Raw genomic sequence first — 23576 nt, forward strand, 5'->3', positions numbered from 1 at the left:
ACCTAAGTGCCGAGTATAGGTATAAATTTGCAGCCCTCCACCGGCAAGTGGCGACGTCTCCATATGAGTTAAAAATTTTCGAAGGGACGTTAAACAACAAACAAACATTTCACGAAACAACGAAAATTAAACTCCCAGAAAAATTATATTTCACAGTAAACTTTTTGGTGAAAAAATGTACAATTTTAAGTGGTCAGTTTTATCTATACAAAATCTCTTAGTATGTACGGTCTGTGAATTATGGTATGGATTCGCTCAACAGTACATGCATATTTAAGTATTGCTGCGAATCAAGATGATGGAGCAAAGAAATGTGTATTGTATAATGTAATTGTAGTATTAAGCTTGAATCATGCTTCTGTAAATAAAGCAGTTTACTCATTTAATAATGATTAGAATTATTATGTAAAGACTGCACTTGCGCATATATGTAATTATACTGATTCAAATTGATATGAATATGAATGTAGATATTCCAGAATTGAGTTTTTATCTATTAATCAGTGTTACTTTATATTATATTATGTTTCAGACCTTTTGAAACCTTACTTGTTGTACTGTAATGAAAAATCTAATGCTTTGTTTCTTGAAATTGAAACGTTATCTCACTCTCTCTTTTTTCATCTACTGAAGGTGTACCTTTTTTGAATGCATTCAAAATTTAACACAAATGCAAATTTAGGGTTATGAACATGGTCTACTATTTTTTGGTAAAATCTTGATTTAACGCTATCAGTTTTTCTTTATATATAATTCGGATTTCAAAATCATATTATGGTAGTAGTAATAAGGGTGCTAAAATATGCATGAATCCCAATAAAATGAGTAGTGTTAAAAATCTTTTGACATATATCGGTATTTGATCGAAATCGTGTTTTTTCCCGCTATACGTTTTTTTATTTCTTTTTCCTTCTGTTTTCAAGATGTATTATCTAACTAAATCCAATATTCTCATTACTGTGATTTTTCCATTATGAGCAATTTCCCACATTTTTTTCTTTTCATTTCTTGTCAGATGTTATTTAATATTGAAATACTAAGCTCCTTTCTTGAAGTGCTGTGAAGGAGAAACTTTAAACCTACTGTAGTACAACCTATTCAAGATGTGGAGTAAATTAAATGTTTTCTCAAAACTCATTTTTTTTTTGAAATTTAGAAAAATTGGTCAATAACATCAAAACCTAGTCTTTTTCAACGCTTTATACAGCCATTCCTCAATTCCATATTATTGTGAAGCATTATCAATTTTAAAAAAATCGGCATGAGAAAAAATCTTGCTGTGCTCTCAAATCGACATTTAGATATATGGACGACGTTTTATCAATTAACAGTATCATTTTCATTCATTTGATTCAATATAAAAAGACAACACAGAATCTGACATATCTGTTTTGTATGTGATGTTTGATGTTTTACTGACTAGAGATGTTAATGGACAACCAACAACTAAACTATGCAACGAACAGAATGACCAGCTTTGCTATGGTTAACTTCCCCTCTTTATATAACAATATTCCAATATCACCTGCATATGGTGTTTATTTCCCTTAACTGATTGGGTTCGTAAGAGCATGCTCTGAGTACGATCAATTTTTAAATTTGATGGCATGTTTCCTACCAATTGTTAGATCTTCGGTTTTATACTAAGTAGAATACGTGTTACTCCGTTTATCTAGTCAGTGCAAAGGGTTCACGGGGGTGTGATCGGTCAACAGGGGACGTTTACTTCTTCTAGGTATCTGAACCTAGCTCTGGTTTTTCCAGGGGTCCGTATTTTTACCCTATTTACGATTCCCATTGTTTACAGATCACAGTTCGTTATCTTTACCTTTTTCATTATTAGCATAAATCTACAAGCCCAATACACAAGGTTCTGAAATGTTTAATGATACTACTTCTTCTAACATCAGTCCCAATACATGTATAAGGAATCCGATATGCAATACCCATTAAGACAGGATCCTTACAATGACTGCGCTTAGAATGACGATTTCCTACAAGCTTGTAGCACTGCATGGAATATCGTAATAGTGCATAAATTTATCACAGGGAAAACAATTTTTCAATTTGGAATATTCCAAAGGTACTTATTTCATTTTTAAATAATCCTTATGGTATACCTCACCTTCTTCCTTGTTTTAATAGAGATCTAAATACCTGTACGAAATCTAAAGCATCTCTGAGTTCAGAACTGCCTCTGTGATATAAGAATTAAAAACTTTCTCTACACAAGTCTACTGGAAAACAACTTCCTGTCCACAAGTCTACTGGAGAACAACTTCCTATACACAAGTCTATTGGGAACAACTCCCTGTAAACAAGTCTACTGAGAACGACTTCCTGTACACTAGTCTACTGGAACACCTTCCTGTACACAAGTCTCATGGGGGAACAACTTCCTGTACACAAGTCTACTGGAGAACAACTTCCTATACACAAGTCTATTGGGAACAACTCCCTGTACACAAGTCTACTGAGAACGACTTCCTGTACACTAGTCTACTGGGAACACCTTCCTGTACACAAGTCTCATGGGGGAACAACTTCCTGTACACAAGTCTACTGGGGGAACAACTTCCTGTACATAAGTCTACTGGAGAACAACTTGCTATACACAAGTCTCATTATGAACAACTACATGTACACAACTCTCATGGGGAAACAACTTCCTATAAACTGTCTACTGGAGAAGAACTTGCTATACATAAGTCTACTGGGGAACAACTTCATGTACACAAGTCTCATGGGGAATCAACTTCACGTACACAACTTTCATGGGGAATCAACTTCCTGTAAACTGTCTACTGGAAAACAACTCGCTATACACAAGTCTACTGGTAAACAACTTGATGTACACAAGTCTTATGGGGAAACAACTGCCTGTAAACTGTCTACTGGAGAACAACTTACTATACACAAGTTTACTGGGGAACAACTTCATGTACACAAGTCTCATGGGGAAACAACTTTCTGTAAACTGTCTACTGGGGAACAACTTACTATACAATGCCTACTGGGACACAGCTTCCTGTACACTGTCCACTGGGGAACAACTTCCTGTACACGAGTGAGCTGGAGAACTACCTGTGTTCATGTCTACTGGGGAATAACTTGTTAAATTCTGGTTAAACATTGGCTTCTATGACTAGACGTACCAGATAGCTTTAAGTTTGAATACAAAATAAAAGGGTTTAAGTAAAGAAATAGTTTTCAAAAAACGTATTACGTCATGCAAAATGTTTCTGCTCTGAATAAAATTATGATAAGCAGTCACACGGTAAATGTCACATCCCTGTCTCTAACATTTTAGAAGATACAGTGTAACAGAGCGGCAACATAATAAGATGGTTTTCAGCTGTTTACGAAGATTCTGCAAAACAATATAAACCATAGTAAACATATAGGATATTACACACATGACAGCAGAATCTGGTACCATCATAGAATATAAAGGTTATAAGATATTGAATATTGACACAGGTCGCAGAGTTCTCTCTCTTGATTCATAATATGCAAAATGCAAATATTTCTCTTTGTATTCACATTCTTACCGTGAATAATAAATACATATAATTATTGCAACAAACCAAGCTATGGGAATGAGTCCATCTCCAATGAATTAATTTATTCCAGCTTTGACCAACTATTTAAAAAAATCAGTAACATTTTCATATGCCTCTTCCATTCAAAACTTAGAAACTAGAAAGTACAACTATAAAACAAGGTTGTCAAAAGTCAACTTGATGTCAATGGTCTAATATAACTCAAAAATACAACTTAACACAAAGATGCTCCTCTACACACTCTGGACAAGGACGTTAAAAGTTTTGACGGAAAAATATTGGCCAATGGCTGTTTTTTTAGTTATATTTATTTATTTAAGGTTAAAAGTTAAGTTATATTTTTAGAACTCTAGAGATTTTTATTTTATTGTATTGACATTATTATTGGACACAAATTCTGACAACTTATATTTACTGGTATCTCTTAAATATAAGAAAATGAAATGCAAAATAGTTCAGAGATATGTGAATTTCACAAGAAATACAAGTTATAAAAGTGGAATTCCATTAAATAAAACTGCTACTTAAAATCTACAGATTTCGCCAATAAATTTGTGAACAGCAGCAAAAATAGTGTAATTAGTCTGCATCTCACCATACTAACGGATTTAACGTCAACAGTGAACAATTCATCTAGCATATTGATAAACAGGTGCGTGTTAAAAAGATTATTTCTAGCATTATAATATTTTCTACAAGCATTAAAAAATGGGTTGGGGAATTTCTGACTTCTGTAATGAGGTTTTTTACGAAATGCACTGAGGGAGATGACTTCTCTCGTTTCTATCTATAATAAGTTTCATTGTATCTGGTATGAAAGTTCTTTTAAATAAATCAAATCTGCAGGTATCTTGGAGCAACGAATTGTTCTATAATAAGACATTGTATTTTGATATGTTCTCACGCTTGTTTGGGACAAAATCACTCAGATACGCAACCATTGTGAACATCTTGTCATTTTTGCGACATACATGTAGCTCCTATTTTTTAAAGTTTCCTAACCAGTTTCATATATAGGATGTAAATAATGTTTCAATATATAATATATGCACGAGTTTAGACTGTCTCATTGGTGCTACATGTAATTCTATTATGACGTCAAAATTTCAAACTTACTTGTTTTAGATAGAAAATGAAGCATTGAAGAATTCAATTTCATATCATGTGAAAAGAAAGCCCCGATACCTATGTTAAATTTCATATTATTTTAAAGAAGTCAAGAACATATTTCGTTTTCTGAGATAATTTAGGTGTTAGATCCACCTTTGACATGGAACTGTGTCTGATATTACACTGAAAACTGAAAAAATACATTGAAAACCTGACAAACTTGGAGACTGTTGTGTATTCTGTCAGTCAGTCGTATTTATAAAGAATAGGCTATATCAAGAACCCTCTCTACACTGCACACTAAAGAGTTCTGATTCTGTGGTATTTTTCTGCAGTTAGCAGAGCTGGTTAGAGTTATCTGCCCTTAGATCTTAATTCAAATAAATTGAAATCTTCATTGTATTAATAAATTTGTGATCGATTTAAGCATTCTAAACATTTTAAAAAGGCAAGATAAATTAATTGAACAAGGATATCAACAGTCTCGATTGCAGTCATCATTTCGGAAGTTTTATGGTCGATGGTCCTTGTCAGCAAATTCAACCTATCATCAAGTCAAATGCTGACTTGAGTTTTTCATACTAATTGTTAAGCCATTATTTACACACTGTATTGTCGATGGATATTTCCGTTTTTCCCCATTATGGCAAGGTGCACAAGGCAGGTATGACCGGTCGGCAGGGGATACTCACTTCTCCATGGCAAATGATCCAACCTCTGATATTTTTGGAGGTCCGTGTTTGCTCTGCTCCCGATTTGTATTGTTTAAAGGGACTTTGAGCTTGAATACTGTTTGTTATCTCCATATTACACTTTATTTGTAGGTATTTTCTCCACTGAGGTAAACAACAGTGATTTCTGTTCATTTATAATTTCTTGTCTTTAAACATTATTCCTGGGGGTAAATGCCACGTACCATATATTGAAAATTCAACAGATAAGCTCAATATTTATATATCTATGCAGTATGATTTTCTCAGTGTCCAAAAACATTTTTGCATTGGTATATAGAGGGTCCTTAAGGTATATCAGTCGTCAGCGTTTAGGAAAAGTTCATTCAGAACCTATAACTTCAAAACTATTTATTACAATTCAATTTCTATAACATATTTGAATTAAACAATGTAACTCATACAACATTCAATTTTAAAAAACTGCTCACAAAATCATAAAGAAACAAGATTTATGGGGGACTTGTGGTGAAGGGATATTTAGAAAAAAATTCTTCAAATACACACATTTATTAAATTTATTAACTTGAAACTTTAGCCCTACATATTTTTACTGAGAGAATTTTTTCCGTTTTTTATATGATAGGAATATTATATTTTTTCTGCAATAGCTTCAACGTTAATTCCCATACTAACAAACAAAGAAGACTTTTTATTGTTAATATTTAATCATCTAAAGTAGAATTAAGTAGGTTAAATATTGTGTTATTGAAATGCACGTCATTGTACGTTCATTGATGGAAGAGCCATATAGTTCAAGAAATCTTTGCTGGTGGTATGCTTAGTGGCGTTTACTGACTGATTAACGACAATGGTTTTCTAAAGAAATAAAGGAGATAAATATGATAAAATTTACACTGTTTTTTGCCTGAAAATCGCATATTTTGACCAGTATCTCAAAACTCACATCACTGGTCGCACCTTTTTAAACTACACGATTCCTCCAACCGATCAGCACTAAAGTCATAAAAATATTTTGTTGACTATTTAAATTTTAATAAACCCCCCCCCCCCCCAAATGACACTTTTATAGTGTAAAAAGGTCATACAATAACTGTAATAATGTTCAATGATATATGTTATTCAAACTAATTTACGTAAAATAAAGATTATTTTTATTTACCATGATTACATCAGTGCTTATCTAAAATATGCTTCTAAAAAATCCTTGATATAACTATATAATATCACAGGTGACATACGTTAAAAAAATGCACCAAACAGGTACAGGTTGGACCAGATCAAATCAAACAAAACATGATAACTTTTTTTAACCTTAAAATTAAACATCCGTTAGATAATTCAATAACAATTGTTTAGGTTTGTGAGCAGCCTATCGGTCTCTTATATGGCAAAAAATGACGCTGTTTTTGATTATCTGCCCTTTGTTAATTAAATTCTCTAAAAATAGATCCAAATCCATACAGTGAAGAAGGCCTACGTGTTATGAAAACAAACACTAACAATTAAAAAAAAGGATTTATGAAACCATGAATCACTGAATTAGACATTATAACTGGTAAGTGTAAACTTAAGAATAATGAGCGAGGGATGAAAATCTTCGTTAGGTTGTAAAACTCTACTTTCATTTTAACAGAGGTCCTCGTTAACTGGCACTTAACAGTTATACATTGAATATGAAGAAATTGCAAGCACACTTTTATTTCAAAGAATTTACTTTGTATTAATATAAAAAAAACATGTACATTGACTGATAGAGTCCATAACATATAACACGAATCGATTTTTAGTTATTAAGGTAAAACCGTGTAATAAATACATAAACATGATGCATATTTTCAGAACAAGTGAAAAATAGCCTCCATATAGGCCTAATAAAAATTTAAAAAAATGTCTGGTAGACTTTGATTGATAAGACAATGAACCTTAAATTCGAAAGTCTATATAATTTGCCGCATTATAAAATAAATCACATACGTGGTGTTTTATTAGGCTTACGTAAAATAGTGTAAAGAAAAACATTTTTAAAGGATGACAAACAAGTTGAAGTAAACAAGAAACTTGCGAACATAGCAATGTTCCGCTCATTACATTACGCGTCATGTTTACCGAATAAAATTAATGTACACCGACTATTTGGATTTCTAACATTATCCAGCTTCAGAAATTAATTGAATGTTTTTCAACATGCATTGAACTATATTGATTATTGGATCAATAGGTTCATGCTTTGTAGCACTTGGTTGCATACTATATCCACCCCCCCCCACCCCCATAAACTAAATACTAAATATACTAAACTATAGGTTAGTGAACAGTGCTATAATAAAGTACAGTTTACTATAGTGTACTATGGCAAATCAAAAGTTCATAATTATTTTGGACAAAGAGAAAGTTAGTTAAAGTTCAGTGGCATTCACTGTAGTAAATCATATCTTTTTCTGTATAGTAAATCAAACTATAAATATTATTATTCTGTTAAATCAAAGTATTAAAGACACGAATGTTCCATAGTATAGACAGGGAAAGGCTCGTATGATTTTCATGTAAGGTCCTTTTCTCCTCCTTCTCATGGGAAGAATTCCCAGGATATTTTTCGTTGAAGTTCATGCAAACCACTTTTCTCTGTGTATAATAAACGTGTAAAAGTAAAAATGAGAGAATTCTTTATTTATTCAAAGGTAAACTTCAGTTGGTATGAAAATCAAATATAAGTAAAATTTGTCATGTTTTCTTTTCATCGGAAATCTGTTGTTACGTCCAAACATTCTAGGTTTTGTGTGAATGTGCTACCATCATGGACAGAGCCAAGAGATTCCTTGAAAGAAAAGGCTACAGTGTGACCACACATCCCAAAGACGAAAATTCATTTTATTACAGTCTTCATTTAATACTTAATGCAGGAAAAGGGACACCTTCTGGTAAAACCGCAAAACAAATGCGAGATGAGCTATTCAAATTTGAAGTAGATAATGCCTTGTATTTCCACCTATTCCATCCACAGTGTGTCTGCTGTGATGGAACAAAGCACCCAAAAGATTGCTTAACTGGTGATCTGGAAAGGGTGAAAACAGAGAAGAAATATGCCTCTTCCCGAGAAATTTATGCTGGAGCAGAATTACTACAGAAGAACATATGTCTTATTCGTTACAATAGATCTTGCAGTGAAGACATGCTCGGATTTCAGGGGTACATTTTTGCTCCTAGTATCAGACAGTGTCTTGATTCAGAGCCAGTATATATTCTGATGATTGAAAACCAAGACAGATCGGTAGAATTCGGCAATCTTGATTTAAAAGATAACAATAAAGATCTGGAGTCTTGTCCCTGGGATCTGGTGAATGAAGAGCATAAAAATTGTTTTGGCTTACGATTCAGAAATAGTTTTTGTTTGCTCTTTGATGAAAGTGTTAGATATGGAATAAAAGATGACGTCAAAGATTTGTATCGTCGATTGAGTTTGGAATTCTATGGCAACGAAGATTACCATGAACGCATACTGAATATCATTTGTAACTTTGAATTAGAAGAGGACAATCTGGATTTATTTTGCAAGTATGTAGACGATGCCGTCAATGAAGAAACGAGCGTTGCCGAAAAGGAGAGACTTTTGAAGTCCCAGACAGAGAAAGCAAAAAATCGACAGAAACCCCCCGGTGATGGAGAACTTTATGCAATATCGTCAGTTTTCAACGTCGACATTGTTGTTGATAAAATGTGCAGAGGTGACTGGGAAACCTATATGTCAGTCGCATGTACATATGCCTGCTGTTTTAAATCACCAATCCTTCTGCGCCTGCAGACGAGTCATGGAGAATACATGCCGTATGTTACAGCGCCAGGAGAATGCTCTTGTCGCCAGAAAAAGCCAGAAATACAAGGTCACATTGGAAAAATCAAAGATGATATCCACAATGCAGTGTGTAAGTATTTTTATGCTCTTCCTGTAGAAATCTGAAAAAAAATTAAGGTTCATTTTCAACAAGTTACCCACTGGCAACAAATTACAACAATTAGTGACATTGTATATGTGTGAGTTTTATCTGCAAAATCACTTAGCCGATTTCAATCAGACTTCTTCAACGTCTAAATTGAAAGAGGAAATTCCATCTATTTATGTAAAATTTCAATCTCATTCAAACGTTGTTCGGTAAATAATAGAGAGAGAGAGGAAGTAATATTTTCTTACTCAACCTTCCAAATTAAAAAAAAAATCTTTGACATTTTCTGTCGAAAACAACGCGCAACACATTAAGTTATCATTTGTTTAAAAGCCAAAGCCATGCTATGGCAGTAATAAGAGTTATCTCTCTTATCAGTGGATCAATGACCCTTGAGCGTCAATATATAATATTTCTGTTTGTAGTACGAAACCCATGCTGTCCCCCAAGTAGAAAACACCAAAACCACACACATTTAAAGCACGTACCAAACTATCGGACGTTTTGGCCTCAGCGAACTGATTATCTTATCCCAACGGACGACATACAAATGGTAACAGTTCGACTTTATGCTGAAGAACGAAGACTTGATCAAATAAATGGTGGAAATGGTACTTTAGCGAAAGCCCTGTCCAAAGAATTATATGGGGATGAAAATCAATATTTTTCAAGGTTTGTAGTGATGATCTAAACTATGATGAATGCATGAACCACTAATATTTCAGCGATGAAATAAAAGAAATAAAGTTTTTTTAAAAAAATACTAGTAAAAGGCGCCTTTTTAGCATGCTTTATTGAGTAGAATTTAAGTAGAGGCTACAATTCACTTTCAATACAGCGGTCTTCAGGATGCCTTAGGGAACGAGACACTGGATTTCGATGAAAAGATGCGAAGAATTTCTGATTGGTTGACAGTCCCTATATACATCTACCGTTCAGACCTAACACAATTAAACTGCTCTCAAGGGTTCTTCTGGACAAAATTCGAACCCACTCGTTCAAGGCCAGACCAACTTGATGGAAAGAAAGAATGCAGGTTTTATATCACTCTATTCTACAATGGCCTAAATGATTCCTATGATCGGATAACACCCCTCAGAGGTTGTAACTGTGAAATTCCGCCACCTCTTTCCTTACTTCGAAACCAACAGAGTAAGTTCAAAATTTGAATTGAAGAAAGAAATTTATTTGATCGTTGCTTTATCATTCTTTGGATTTTGTTAAATCATCATCGCATGAATAACGTATAAATATTGAATTTTTGAGAACTTGTATGCGGATTTCATGTTATTATAACAGTACATTGAAAAACAAGCTATGTTTGTGAAACACTGATGCCCCTCCATATGGCAGGTTATGGCAAAGGTTAAAGTTTCTCAAATGGAAGTCAAACACCAAGATCAAGGTCAAGAGGTAAAAAATATTGGTACCCAAAGGAAGGACGTGTCAATGGATAAACCTGGTATATATGAAAGCCCAAGCACCAACCAGTTATGGTCAAAGTTAATATTTCCTAAAAGTGGGTCGAACTCCAAGGTCAAGGTCAAAAGGTAAAATAAATGGTATGCAGGGGAAGACCTTGTCATAAAAACACACATACAAAATATAAAAGCCCTAGCACCAACTGTTTAAAAATTATGGACAAGGTTAAAGTTTTTCAAAAGTGGGTCAAACTCAAAGGTCAAGGTCAAAAGGTAAAAATTAGTGGTATCCAAAGGAAGGTTCTATCACAAAGAGTATACATGTGAAATTTGTAAGCCCTTTTACTAACTGCTCAAAAGTTATGACCAGGTTGAAAGTTTTTGTACATGTAAAGTGGGTGAAACTCTAAGGTCAATGTCAAGTGGTCAAAATTGTTGGTTCCTAGAGAAGTTCTTATCACAATAAATACACATATCAAACGTGAAAGACCTAGTACCAACCGTTCAAAAGTTATGGCCAAGGTTAAAGTTTTTGTAAAGTGGGTTAAACTCCAAGGTCGTATGACCAAAATTATTTGTATCCAAGGAAAGGCTATCACAAGAAAAGCACATGTAAAGAATGAAAGCCCTAGCACCAACCATTCAAAAGTTTTTCTTTTTTTTCAATTTTTTACAAGTTCTGCAGGCTGCAAACACACCATATATAAGTTTGCTTTTTGTAACTAAAGAAATATTTATGTTTTTTAAAGAAAAAAAATACAATAATGAATACATAGTTAATCTGATTTTACACGTATACTGACTCAAACTTATGCCAATGGTATTTTTTCAAAATCGTATGTACATATTCAGTTTGTTTTTTTCAGAGACAGAGTCTCAACTTCTATTTTGCGTGGATCCAAAGCAACGTCACCATCCTCTAACCACTTTCCTTTCAAAGGATCCTGACGAGGAAATGTTCATGACAGAAATAAGAGATTTTCCAGTGTGCACGCCATACTCTTCACTGCGCATAGCTATGCAAAGAAATGACATGGAAGGACGAACGTTTGACTCCATTCAGTTTTTCCAACACTCTCTTCTCCGTTGCTTAAGCAAAGAAATATTTGGAACTGAACAACATGTAGATCTATTACTGAAAGAACTATGCGAAGAATTATTGCCAAACATTCTCTTTTACGAACCGGTCATTGGAGATGAAACTAAACATGCTTTTGAAGCTACATTTGGAAAGTTACCACAGGGTGTAAAAGACCATGAAAAACTTGCGAAATTCGTGATTGGAAGAATTGAAGATGATCTTCCTACCGATGAGCTATTGTTATGGCTTGCTTGTACATTTTTCCAGACTGATATTTACGTTCTTCGGGTCAAGGACACAAAAACCTCAACAGAGAGCTCCTGGACTGAGTTCTCAAAGCTGAGAACCCGGAAGAGGAATCCCAAGAAAACCACACGTTTTACAAGTAGATGTCCAAGGAATAAAACGCCCTATATTTCTCTTATTCAGACGGAAAGCAAACAATTTCACAGAATTGTTCCAAAAATGGCTTGTTGTAATTGCGTTGTAGATATTCCCGATAAATCCTCGAATGAAGCTGACTCAACGCCATATCCTACACAACAAGGTAAATTTTATCAACAGCTGGAATGATTTTTTTAAAGCATTTACCATTTTTTAAAATTATATACCGGGGGTATTAAAAATGCATTCACTTTATTCCTTTTGCAGATTGCAAGTTGATGCGAAGGATAAGGATAGTCGACACTCTTCTGGAAACAGCTTGTGTAAATGTGGAGCAGTGGCTTTTATGCAATCAAATTCTGCAGAGAAGATGTGATTTGGTGATATGTGAAATCGAGGGTCGTCGTAAAAATGTAAATATCGCCACAATATCTGGTTCTGGGGCTGGCATTGTCGGTGCAGTGCTGACAGGTGTTGGAATAGCGCTGGCACCGGTAACCGGAGGTATTTCCACCCTGCTGGCAGTAGGGGGAGGGGTTCTGGCAGTTTCCGGGGGCACAGTGGCTGCAGGAGCAAAGATTACTGAAACCTACTTGAACAGTGGTACAATAGACACATTAAAGCGATATCAAAACTGTTACCAGGAGAGATTTGAGCGCGTACAGAACGTAATGGAACAATTGAAAAAGGAAGTAAATAAACTGGCAGAGGTGTCGACTGAAATCAGAACCAATCAGAATATTGAGGCATCCGACTTTGCGGGGGTCCAGAGCTTACCAGGTATTCTAAGAACCGTGAAAGGTCTAGCAATGATCCCCATAAGCCTACTAAAGGTGTCAGCCAGAGGGATAATAATTCTTGGCGCAGTCATCGGGCCGCTGACGGCGTTGTTTGATGCAGGCCTATTGGCATTCTCGGCATATAATATGGCGAAAGGAAACCGAACTGATTTGACAGAAAACCTTCGTCGAATATCAGCATCACTACATGGAGCAAGAAGGCAGATGCATAACTGGGCTTACGGAAATGTTAGACCTTTCTACTATGACTAAAAGATCTACGGAGTATGAAGTCAATCTCGATGTAAAAATCTTTCATATTTTGATGAGTCTCGTTAGTTAAAATTAAAATCTTGCTAAAGTGAAAGATAAATGATTTAAGATTATCAAGTGTAAGTAAATGAAATAAATACTTCATGCTTGTCGGAACATTACCATCCTGTATTTTATAAAACTTTACTCTTGATTTAATATTTGGGCGCTCTAGTTTACGTGTTTAACTTTTATCTTTCTTCGGAACGATGTCCATAAATGGTCAAATGGAGAATAAGTTTTTAACAGTAATTTGATGAAGATGTTAGTAAATTGATAGACTTCTCCTAGATTCATGAAATCCTAAAAAATTATTTCACTTAAATATTTGCTGTCATTCCGATTGTTTAATAATCTGAGTGCAGGATATTCTATGATTTAAAGATACGGGTAGGGAAGACGTTCCCTCCCTTTTTTTCACGAGTTCAAACTCCGAACAAGTAGAAGACTTTTATTTAACCTTGTGATTTAATTTATTTTTATTAACATAGGAGAGGAGATTCAGTATTGATAGAAATCGAGGTGGTTTTGTTGTTTTTCACATTGTGAGAAATACTTTAATTTTCACATTTAATCACTTGTTAAAGAATCTATGAAGCTATTGCAGAAAAAATATATAACCCGCTTACGCAAGTATGCATTTTTTCTGCAACAGCTGCAACATTAATTCCCTTACTAACAACCAAAGAAAGCATTTTATTGTTTAAGTTTATTAAATATATCAGATCATGGTTAGCATCCGAAGATTCTGCAATACAATATAAATCATAGTAAACAAATGGGATATTACACATATGGCAGCAGAATCTGTAACCGTCATCAAACATTAAAGTCAGAAGACATTGAATATTGACAACGCTCAGTATTCACTTATGATAGGTATTATATGAACAAACTCAATCACCAACACAAGAAATCTCTTCGTTGCATTTTTAAAAGACACACCTAGTGCAATGTAAAGTTATATTTCAAAAGTTGGAAAATAAAATATATGTTTTTAAAAATGTTTTTTAAATTATATATCGTGGTAGAATTGGTGTCATTTTAGGCAGAGAAAAAAAGAAAGGATTTCAGTTTAAAATGCATTAAAATGCACCATTTTGCATTATTCTTTCAAAAAATTTTCTGTGGGAGGCCCCCAGGACCCCCAAAATGGGAGGGTATAGCCTCTACCATAACCCCTTTGGCCCTTCGGGCATAACCCCCCCCCCCTACACACACACTGGTTCTGCCACTGCCATTTAATTTAAAAAATCATGATGTTTTGTATGAAGTTTTCAAAATGCACTGTAATGAAATATTTCCATTCTCTATCCAGAGTTGTCTTCCGCTACGCTCCATACATGTGTTATGTGGGACCCGGCGCCTAGCAAGAACGTCAACTCTGGATAGAGAATGGAAATATTTCGATACCCCCCCCCCCCAAAAAAAAAGGACGGAAAAATGTATTACTTATCATGCTTATACGTTGTATAGATATTGATTGCGACTACCGGTTGACAAATGGCGGGGTTAGTGGTGTTTTTGAGCTCCTGGTGGCACATCAAAACTGTATTTAAAGAATTGGCGACCGATAGCTCTTCTTAATATGTGGATTATAAGTTAACTTCTGCGTGCATTGCAAATAGGGTTAAAAAACATTTTAATACTTGTAAGTCAAACACAGGCGAGTTTCATTTAAAAAAGGTTTATTGGAGAATGCACTCGTCTTATATATGATATGATTCAAAAAACAGAAGAAGAAAATATTCCTGGTATACTTTTATTGTTATATTTCGAAAAAGCTTTTGAAACCGTCGATTGGAACTTTATTTTTAAATCTTTAGAATTTTTCAACTTTGGGAGATCAACAATAAAATGGTTCAAATTACTGTATCACGATATATCTTGCTGTGTGCTTAACAATGGCCATTTTTCGTCTTTCTTTACAACAGGAAGAGGTGCAAGACGGGGGGACTCTCTTTCTCCTTGTTTATTTATTCTTATGGTAGAGCTCCTCAGCGCCTACATAAAAACATTAATCCGGATATTAAGGGAATTAATATCAATGATTCAGAATATCTAGTCAGCCAATATGCAAATGATACTTCTTTAGCGCTCGCAGACGATGAAAAATCCTTAATTTAGCATTAAAATGTATAAACTCCTTTGCCGCCTGCTCTGGACTAAAACCTAATTTTGAAAAAAAAAAAAACCACAAGCTTTATGTGGAACCATGATGGTAAATTTAAACTCTTAGGCATAACTTTTAAACTAAACAAACCTGATATTACTTATAATAATTACGAGGAAAAGCTACAAGCTGTCAAAAAGCTTATTCATGATTGATCTTTTAGAAACCTCACACTTATTGGAAAAGTCACAGTGCTCAAAACATTGGTTTTACCAATTCTTGTTCAAATTTTTACAATTCTTCCGGACCCACCTCCGGATTTTTTGAAGAAACTTCAAAATATGTTTTTTGAATTCATATGGGGAGGCAAACCAGACAAGATCAAACGTACAGTTATATATAGTTCAACAGAAAACGGAGGGCTCAAGGTTCCTCATCTAGCATCCTTCAACTCAAAACAAAAATTCGCAAATGAAAAAAAATGTGGTATTACAGATACAAAGGTTTAGAAACCATTTCAAACAAAGTTAATCCATTCTGGAAAAGTGTATTAATATCTTGGGGAAAGGTTGATCAAAACTCTACCACAGGTCCTGAAATTTTAAGTCAACCACTATGGCTTAATAATGATATAAAAGTAGGGAAAAAATACGTATTTAAACGAAAATGCATAGCCAGTGGTATTTTTTCATTAATGACTTAATCATGGAAAATGGGAATTTCATCCTATTTAAAAATGCATACAATTTAAACACAAATTTCGGACTATTATCAGCAATCCCTAAACATTGGAAACAAACGATTAAACATCACCAAAAGTTGAATGAAATTAAAAGTGAAAATATTTTGACAATTCAAAAAAATATGAAAGTTACAAAACACTTTTATAAAAAAGTTTGCTGAAAAGATAGCAGAGTCCCCTTCAATGGCTTTAAGAAAATGGGAGGAAAAACTTTCAATACATATTTAAATGGATTTAAACGGAAAGACTCTGTACCCTATTTAATAACAGAGGACACAAAGCTTCCATGCTTGCAGTTTAAGCTTTTACATCAAATATTTTTTACAAATAGCAAACTTACGGAATGCAATTTAGCTGAAGTAAAACTTCTTTTTGCCATGAAACTAGAGATAAACTTCGAAATACATATGGTTTAATAATTAAATTTACTGCTGAAGAATTCATATTTAGATATAACAGTTCAAGTGAAAGTTCTTTCAGAACTTTGGACATAATTATTCTGGTTGCAATATATAATGAATTGTAAATGGAAAAATATAAAACTGTCTTTTTATGTTTACTTGGAAGTACTTAGATATTATAGAACTATAGAGCCCTTTTCCTCCTTTTCTCTCTCTCACAAGAAAGCAGACATGATAGAGCGAAGTTGGGATTTTTTGAAAACTTTTCTCAGTCATTGAAGGTAATGTTACAGAAAAAAATATGCTATTTTTCGAAATTGTTCAAATGGATTTTTTTGTCTATTATGTAAAATATTTGTATTTATGCCATGTTATTGTAGTTTTTGTAATGTTTGTTTAAAAATACATGTTACGACAGAAATAAAAATATGAGTGACAAAAAAAAAATTATAAATGGCTGCCAATGTCTAAGAGAAACATACATCCATCTTTGCTTCCATCACTTGTCAAAACATTTATATATGCCCATGTGCTATAGAATATAGTAATTATTGGAGATTTCGCATGTTTTCTAGTCAAGGGAACTTCTTAAAGTTCCGGTTATCCTAATTTACATCTGCAACGCAGAATCCTAAATTAAGTGAATTGTTTATTGATGTGAAGAAGAAAATTAAATAAATGTCATTGCAATAAGAACTCTTAGCCGTGCTTATTTTTGCAAACTACACAGCACACAGAAAGAAATGTTCAAACACTTCTGTGTTTTTTTCTTTACTTGCATTTATGCTACTTTATAAATATTGAATCAGATGAGATAGCGATCAAGGAGAATCTAGGAGACGCTAACTATGTACAGATGAACAGTGTAGCACTTGCCGAGAATGGCATGTCTTATATACCGAAAATCCGAGCAAATCAGAGAATTGTACCATTAATATCGAAATAATAAGTAATAATTATATTTTTACATTATTCAAACGTGGTTAATTCTATTCGTGTATTAGTGTATCTTGATGAGTTACAGATCAAGTTTGCATTTCGTTCCGCTTCAATGATTTTTGACGGAATTACGGCCCTTTTAATTTTTAAGGGCTTTCCGCGTTTTTTTTCTAAACGCTTGTAGATATTGAGCTGATTTTTGGTATGTGACTTTACCTTGATAAGTTATAGATGGCTTCTGCATTTCGTTCCGGGTTATTGATTTTTGACGGAATTATGGTATTTTCCATTTTTAATGGGAACAAGATTAAACTTGCCGGTAGGGGACTAGTATTGCTTATGCAATACTCTCAGAATGCTCGTTATTTGGATGCATTTCAACCTGTATTTGCTTTTATTTTTGACTTTATGGCCTTATAAAAGTGAACGAACAAAATTGTTACTTTTGAAGACTTTGTTTCCATAGTTTGTTTTGTTTGTTTGTTTAACGTATCTTTCGAGATTTTTTTTACTCATATTGAGACGCCACCAGTTGCCAGTGGAGGACTGCAAAGATGATATATTAGTTTTTTGTTTTAAGCATATTAATTTTTATTAAATGAATCAAAAGGACTGGAAACAACTTCTGACAATTGACTTGTTCCTTTCCTTGAATATAACAATATGTCATGCAAAATAGAATACATAAATGAGAATTTTACAAGAAATACAAGTGAAATTCCATTAAATAATACCGATTTAAAATCTACAGGTTTCATTTATAAATTTGTGAACAGCAAAAAATAGTTATTGATCTGTAAAGGCAAATTTGCATCTCCCCATAATAACAGATTTATGTCAATTGTGACCAAGTCATCAAGAATAGACAGGCGGTTAAAAAGTTTATTTCTAGCATTAGGATAATTTCTACAATCAAAAAGAAATTATATATATCTTCAAATTTGCCACACGAACATAAAGAACTGTTGATAATATAGCAATTGTATAGATCATAGTTAAATATATAAAGTTGTGCCTTATTTTAGTATTGATTATGTTTGTATAAAGTTTTCAAATTGAAAACATCTGACTTCTGTAATCAAAAAAGTGAAAATAACGAATAGTGATCTATCTAAAAACAAGAAGCCCAAGGGTAATGTAACAATCCATAGATAAAACAAAATAAGCTGATAGATAAAAGTAAATGTGCCCAGAAGCAAGAGAAATAGGATGATCAGGGATCAGCAAAATATTAATTTAGTACTCAACAATAAATCTTAAAGTTAATCTATTTATTTGTCTGTACTTTCCCCATTTGTCACTATCCTCATGCGGACTAAAAAAAACAATAGTTCTAGAGCAATATTAGTTAACACATTTCATTCCCACTTGCATTGGCCTCTCTAAGTCTTTGAAGATTATTTATTGTACAATGATACATGTACTGTATTTTTGTCCTATTTTCATTTCTCTATTATTTAAAAGTTAACCTGACCATTAAAAACTATGAAAGTACTTTTGTATCAAGTATTATAAAATTTCTTGTATAATTCTGTTATTCAATTGACCCTTTAAAAGTTACATTATTTACAGTGATTAACTATTAGAGGTGAATAGCAATGGGGAATAACATCTTTCAGTAAAAATTAATAAATTGACCAAAGGGTACAGAATTTTAAAATTTGGTAAAACACCCTTGCTTATTAAAACTTTAAATACTCTATTTGCCTCCTAGATGCCTAGGAGCAGAGAAGAAGATTTTCAAGAAAATAATCCATTTTCACTATAGATTCAATATAGCCCCACACTAATACCAAAGACCTGACCCGGGGGCAGGATATTCATAATTTTGGAAAAGGTACTTTTGCTCATCATAACCATGTACTTAGTATGTTTATTTAATAAGAAGAAGCAGATAAAAAGATTTTCAAAGAAGTATTTCTACGATATATTCAAAAGAGCCTCACCCTAATACCATAATCCTTGACCCCCGAGTTTTGAATTTCAAACTTATTGAAAAGATTCCCTTGCTCGTCATAACTATGCAATTAATTTTTCTATTAAATACGCAGGGGAAGAGAAGATTTGTAAAAGAATGCATTTACCCTAACCTGGAGGCCAAGATATTCACAGTTTTCGAAGAGTTGCCCTTGCTCGTCTTAACTATAGATACTTGGTTTATCTTCTAAAACCTAGGAGCAGAGAAGAAGATTTTCAAAAAAAAAAAAAAAAAAAAAAAAAAAAAAGCACTTTCACTGTATAATCAATAGAGCCTCCTTTTCCCGGAGAACCCCTCACCCTGGAGTCACAAATTTCATAATTTTGTAGAGGCACCCTTGTTCATCATAACCATGCACCTAGTTTATTTGCTTTATATACAGGGGGAGAGAAGAATTAAGATATATAAACATAACTTTCTAAACGAGTGTACATGAAAGAAAATATGCATCCATTCATAGCTTTACAGCACAAAGGGAATTTTAATGTTTATTGAATAATTTAGAATTGTAAAAATTAAAGTAAAATAAAATAGAAATATTTTTTTTACTTAAAATTGTATATAGTAACCCCCCACCCCCATTTCAACATATTAAAGATTAGCCTATATTAAATAAATAATGGATTAAACAGATTAGAGCATATCAAATCAAACGAATTACGATAACTTCGTTTTTTAACCCAAAAAGTAAACATTTGTTAGATAATTCAATTGTAGAGATAACATTGTTTATGTATATAGGTCAATATAAAAAAAACAGCCAAATGGTTTACATGAAAATCGGAGATACAATGAGATATTTCTGTTTCTTTTTTAATGTAAAATGAGAATGCAACACAATATTTTGGGGAAACAACATTTTGCAAACAATAGGAAAAGTATTTTTTTCAGAAGAGCCAAGTGAAAAACTTTGGGATGCAAGCTATGATAAAAATATGCTAGGATTATTCCAATTCACTGATAAGTCCAAAAGTATCATTATCCAGTGTTGAAAATTAAGTTTCCAATCAGATTTGGACATTGACATGAGACAATAAATTAATGGACACGTGCTAAACTATGCTTTAAATGTGGTGTCATGTGTGTGAAAATCAAAATAACGTATTTTATGATTTTTTTCAAGGAATAAATTAGGTAATGTAAAGTTATGTCTAACATTTAAACCTATTAAAAGTCAAAAATAACGAATCTTTGGTTGATTACTCCACTGACTCAGCTGTAACACCAATGACCGAAATTAGCAATACCAATGACTTAACACTTAACAGTTAGCATTTAAACATATTATAATATAAAACTTAACGTGAAAAGTAGAATACACTGTAACACCATTGACCATTGACCGAAATTAGCAATACCAATGACTTAACACTTAACAATTAGCATTTAAACATATTATAATATAAAACTTAACGTGGAAAGCAGAATACATTGTACTTCTAGCATACAAAAAATAAAATCAGTTTCTGAGATTTCATACTTTAAATGTTCTTATAACAAAAAGAAAACTGGTAACACCACTGACAATGACTTATCCCACTGTCATCATAGAATAATACATAGCTGCAGGAGGTGTACTGTCATTTAAACATTCAAAGAAAAACTGAGTTATGAAGATTACCTTGAATAAATATTAAACAGAAACCCCCTATTGCAAACTTTAACCCCCCCTTTTTTTTTTAATCCTTTTCTTCAATTAAGCCCTACACATACGAGTATACTGTATACAAATGCATGGTAAAAGCTGGAGGAAATACAGTGATAGTTCATCATTGGTATGGGGAAAAAATGTCGGTGGGGTAAAAGAATCTCAATTGTGCCATATGTAATGTTTTAAATTTCATATTCTTCATAAAGAAATAGTAGATAAAAATGTATTTAATCAAAATCTCTTGTCACTGGTGTTACTTCAGTAGTCATTGGTGTTACTATAAAAAGGTAATTATTCGTAGAAAGATTAAACAAAACTAAGTTAAACTTTGCTAATTTTACTTAACTCAGATTATAAACTTTGAAATTCGTTCATCACCTGTACATTATTCAAAAGGGAAGATATATTTTATTAGTGTAAAAATGATTGTCATTGGTGTTACATGTACTGAATAAAGTCTCTAAATGGAAAAATAATTTATTAAAAAATCACTCAACTCGCTTTCAAAGACCATAAATTAGGTGGCATAGTAGAATACAAATTAAATTTTCTCATAAGAAAAATATATTTTGCCTCCAAAAGTACTTGTTTTGTCAGTGGTGTAACCATACTTGTCATTGGTGTTAAACTTGAGAGAGTAATACCAATGACGTATTAGTCATAAAATGATCTGTCATCTTTATTTGACACTGGATAATGTAAAGGTCATGTCCACTTCATTATAAGTTCACCCAAAGAACACATTTCGTTAAAGAGTTTAATGAATATCAAAAATTGTTTTGAAATAACGATGAAAACACCACTGACATAAAAAGATTGTACTAGCTATAGTCTACTTTCTTTACTTCAGAAGTCCATCAATATGTTCTGACCATGAATATCATGGAACAGCTTCTGTTGTTTTTGATGAGAAGACATGTAATATGACTCAGGACTGCTTATGATCCCTTATCAGGATTGAAAACTCTTTTGTAGCAAAAACAAAAATAGTAACACCATGACACAGCTTTCTTGTACAGTCATATTCAATGCTGTATCAGTTTAAGGGAACATTGGGCTCATATTTTTTATTCGTAGATATATTCTTTTTAACATTTATTTTATACATACATGACTTGTTACACTAAAGTTCAAACCATTTTTAGCATATTTATCCTTATTTCAAGAGAAAAATTCCTTTGACAGTAAGAAGTTGGCCGATTGGTGTGATAAAAATCATCCATTGACTTAAAAGAAATTAATTATATGAAAATTTCTATTAGTCATAGAAGGTATAGATGTCATAGATTGTAAAGTAACAACCTAAAATGGAGAGAAAATAAAAAATAGGATTTTAAAGGAAGTGACACGTTTAGCTGCTTTTTTTTTATAATGACATACGTATGCAATGTCACTGTTTTGATTATCTGCCCTTTGTTATAAATTCTCTAAAAATAGACCCAAATGCATACTATCCTGTTGAAGAAAGGACTACGTGTCAGGAAAACAGACGCTAAAAATTAAAAAAAGAAAAGAATATCAAAAAAAAAAAAAAATTATGGAGGCTTGAATCGCTGAGTAAGACATTATAACTGGTAAGTACAAGGAACAATGAGTGAAGGATGAATGTTAAACCTACTTGTACTTTCATTTTAACAGTTTAACAGGGGTCCTTGTCAATTTACAAATATCTAGTATCTGTTATAGATTAAATATATGAAAGAAATTGCAAGCATAGTTTTATTTAAAAGAATGTACTTTGTATTAAAATGAAAAAGAATGTACATAGAGTACTTAAGAAGAATCGATTTTTAGTTATTAAAGTAAAATCGTATATGAAATACTTATATTGCAGTATGCATATTTTCAGAACAAGTGAAAAATAGCCTCTCTCTATAGAGAAAATCGTATACTTTGATTGATAACAGTTCGAAAGTCTGTATAATTTGCCTTTTTTAAAAATAAATCACATACGTGATGTTTTATTAGGCTTACGTAAAAAAGTGTAAAGGATAACAGTTTAAAAAGATGACAAACAAATTGAAGTAAACAAAAAAACCCTGCGAACACAGCAATGTTCCGCTCATTATATTACGCGTGATGTTTACCGAACAAAATGAATGTACCCACAACGCCGATCATTTTGGATTTCTAAAATTGTCCGGCTTCATAAAATGATTAACTGAATTAAATAAGGAAGTTTTTCAACATGCATTGCTGAATTGATTATTGAATCAATGTGATAGGTTCATGTTTTGTAGCACTTGGTTGCATATCATATTTCACACACACACACACACACACCCTCACACACACACACACAGACACACATTAATTTACACCGATCATAAGAAAGCCCTTAAATTCAATTCTGAACTGTAAATAAATAATACTTTTAAATTTTAGAGTTATCACTGTGGGTTTTGTCTGAAACTAGAATATAATTTGTTGGTATTCAAATTTTCCTTAAGAATACATAGTAAAGTTTTT

At 32.9% G+C, this 23576-nt stretch overlaps 1 protein-coding gene across 1 annotated transcript; it reads left to right on the forward strand.

Moving 5' to 3' along the window:
* Window positions 1-6842: 6842 nt before the first annotated feature.
* On the forward strand, window positions 6843-13562 carry LOC133185509 (uncharacterized). The gene is made up of 6 exons (XM_061320787.1): window positions 6843-6923; window positions 8139-9288; window positions 9732-9978; window positions 10145-10458; window positions 11594-12355; window positions 12460-13562. Exons 2-6 carry the CDS (start codon window positions 8163-8165, stop codon window positions 13242-13244), a joined length of 3234 nt encoding a protein of 1077 aa, XP_061176771.1. The 5' UTR covers window positions 6843-6923; window positions 8139-8162; the 3' UTR covers window positions 13245-13562.
* Window positions 13563-23576: the final 10014 nt, after the last annotated feature.

Source organism: Saccostrea echinata, unplaced genomic scaffold (assembly GCF_033153115.1).
Source record: "Saccostrea echinata isolate AGI-Se365-2 ecotype Australia unplaced genomic scaffold, CSIRO_AGI_Sech_v1 ptg000012l, whole genome shotgun sequence".
In the NCBI taxonomy this organism is placed as follows: domain Eukaryota; kingdom Metazoa; phylum Mollusca; class Bivalvia; order Ostreida; family Ostreidae; genus Saccostrea; species Saccostrea echinata.

Excerpts from the sequence above, each read along its gene's own strand:
- LOC133185509 (XM_061320787.1), top strand. The coding sequence starts at position 8,163 with ATGGACAGAGCCAAGAGATTCCTTGAAAGAAAAGGCTACAGTGTGACC. Across the intron at positions 9,979-10,144 it reads GAAAATCAATATTTTTCAAG|CGGTCTTCAGGATGCCTTAG; the intron begins GTTTGTAGTGAT and ends CTTTCAATACAG. Across the intron at positions 10,459-11,593 it reads CTTACTTCGAAACCAACAGA|AGACAGAGTCTCAACTTCTA; the intron begins GTAAGTTCAAAA and ends TGTTTTTTTCAG.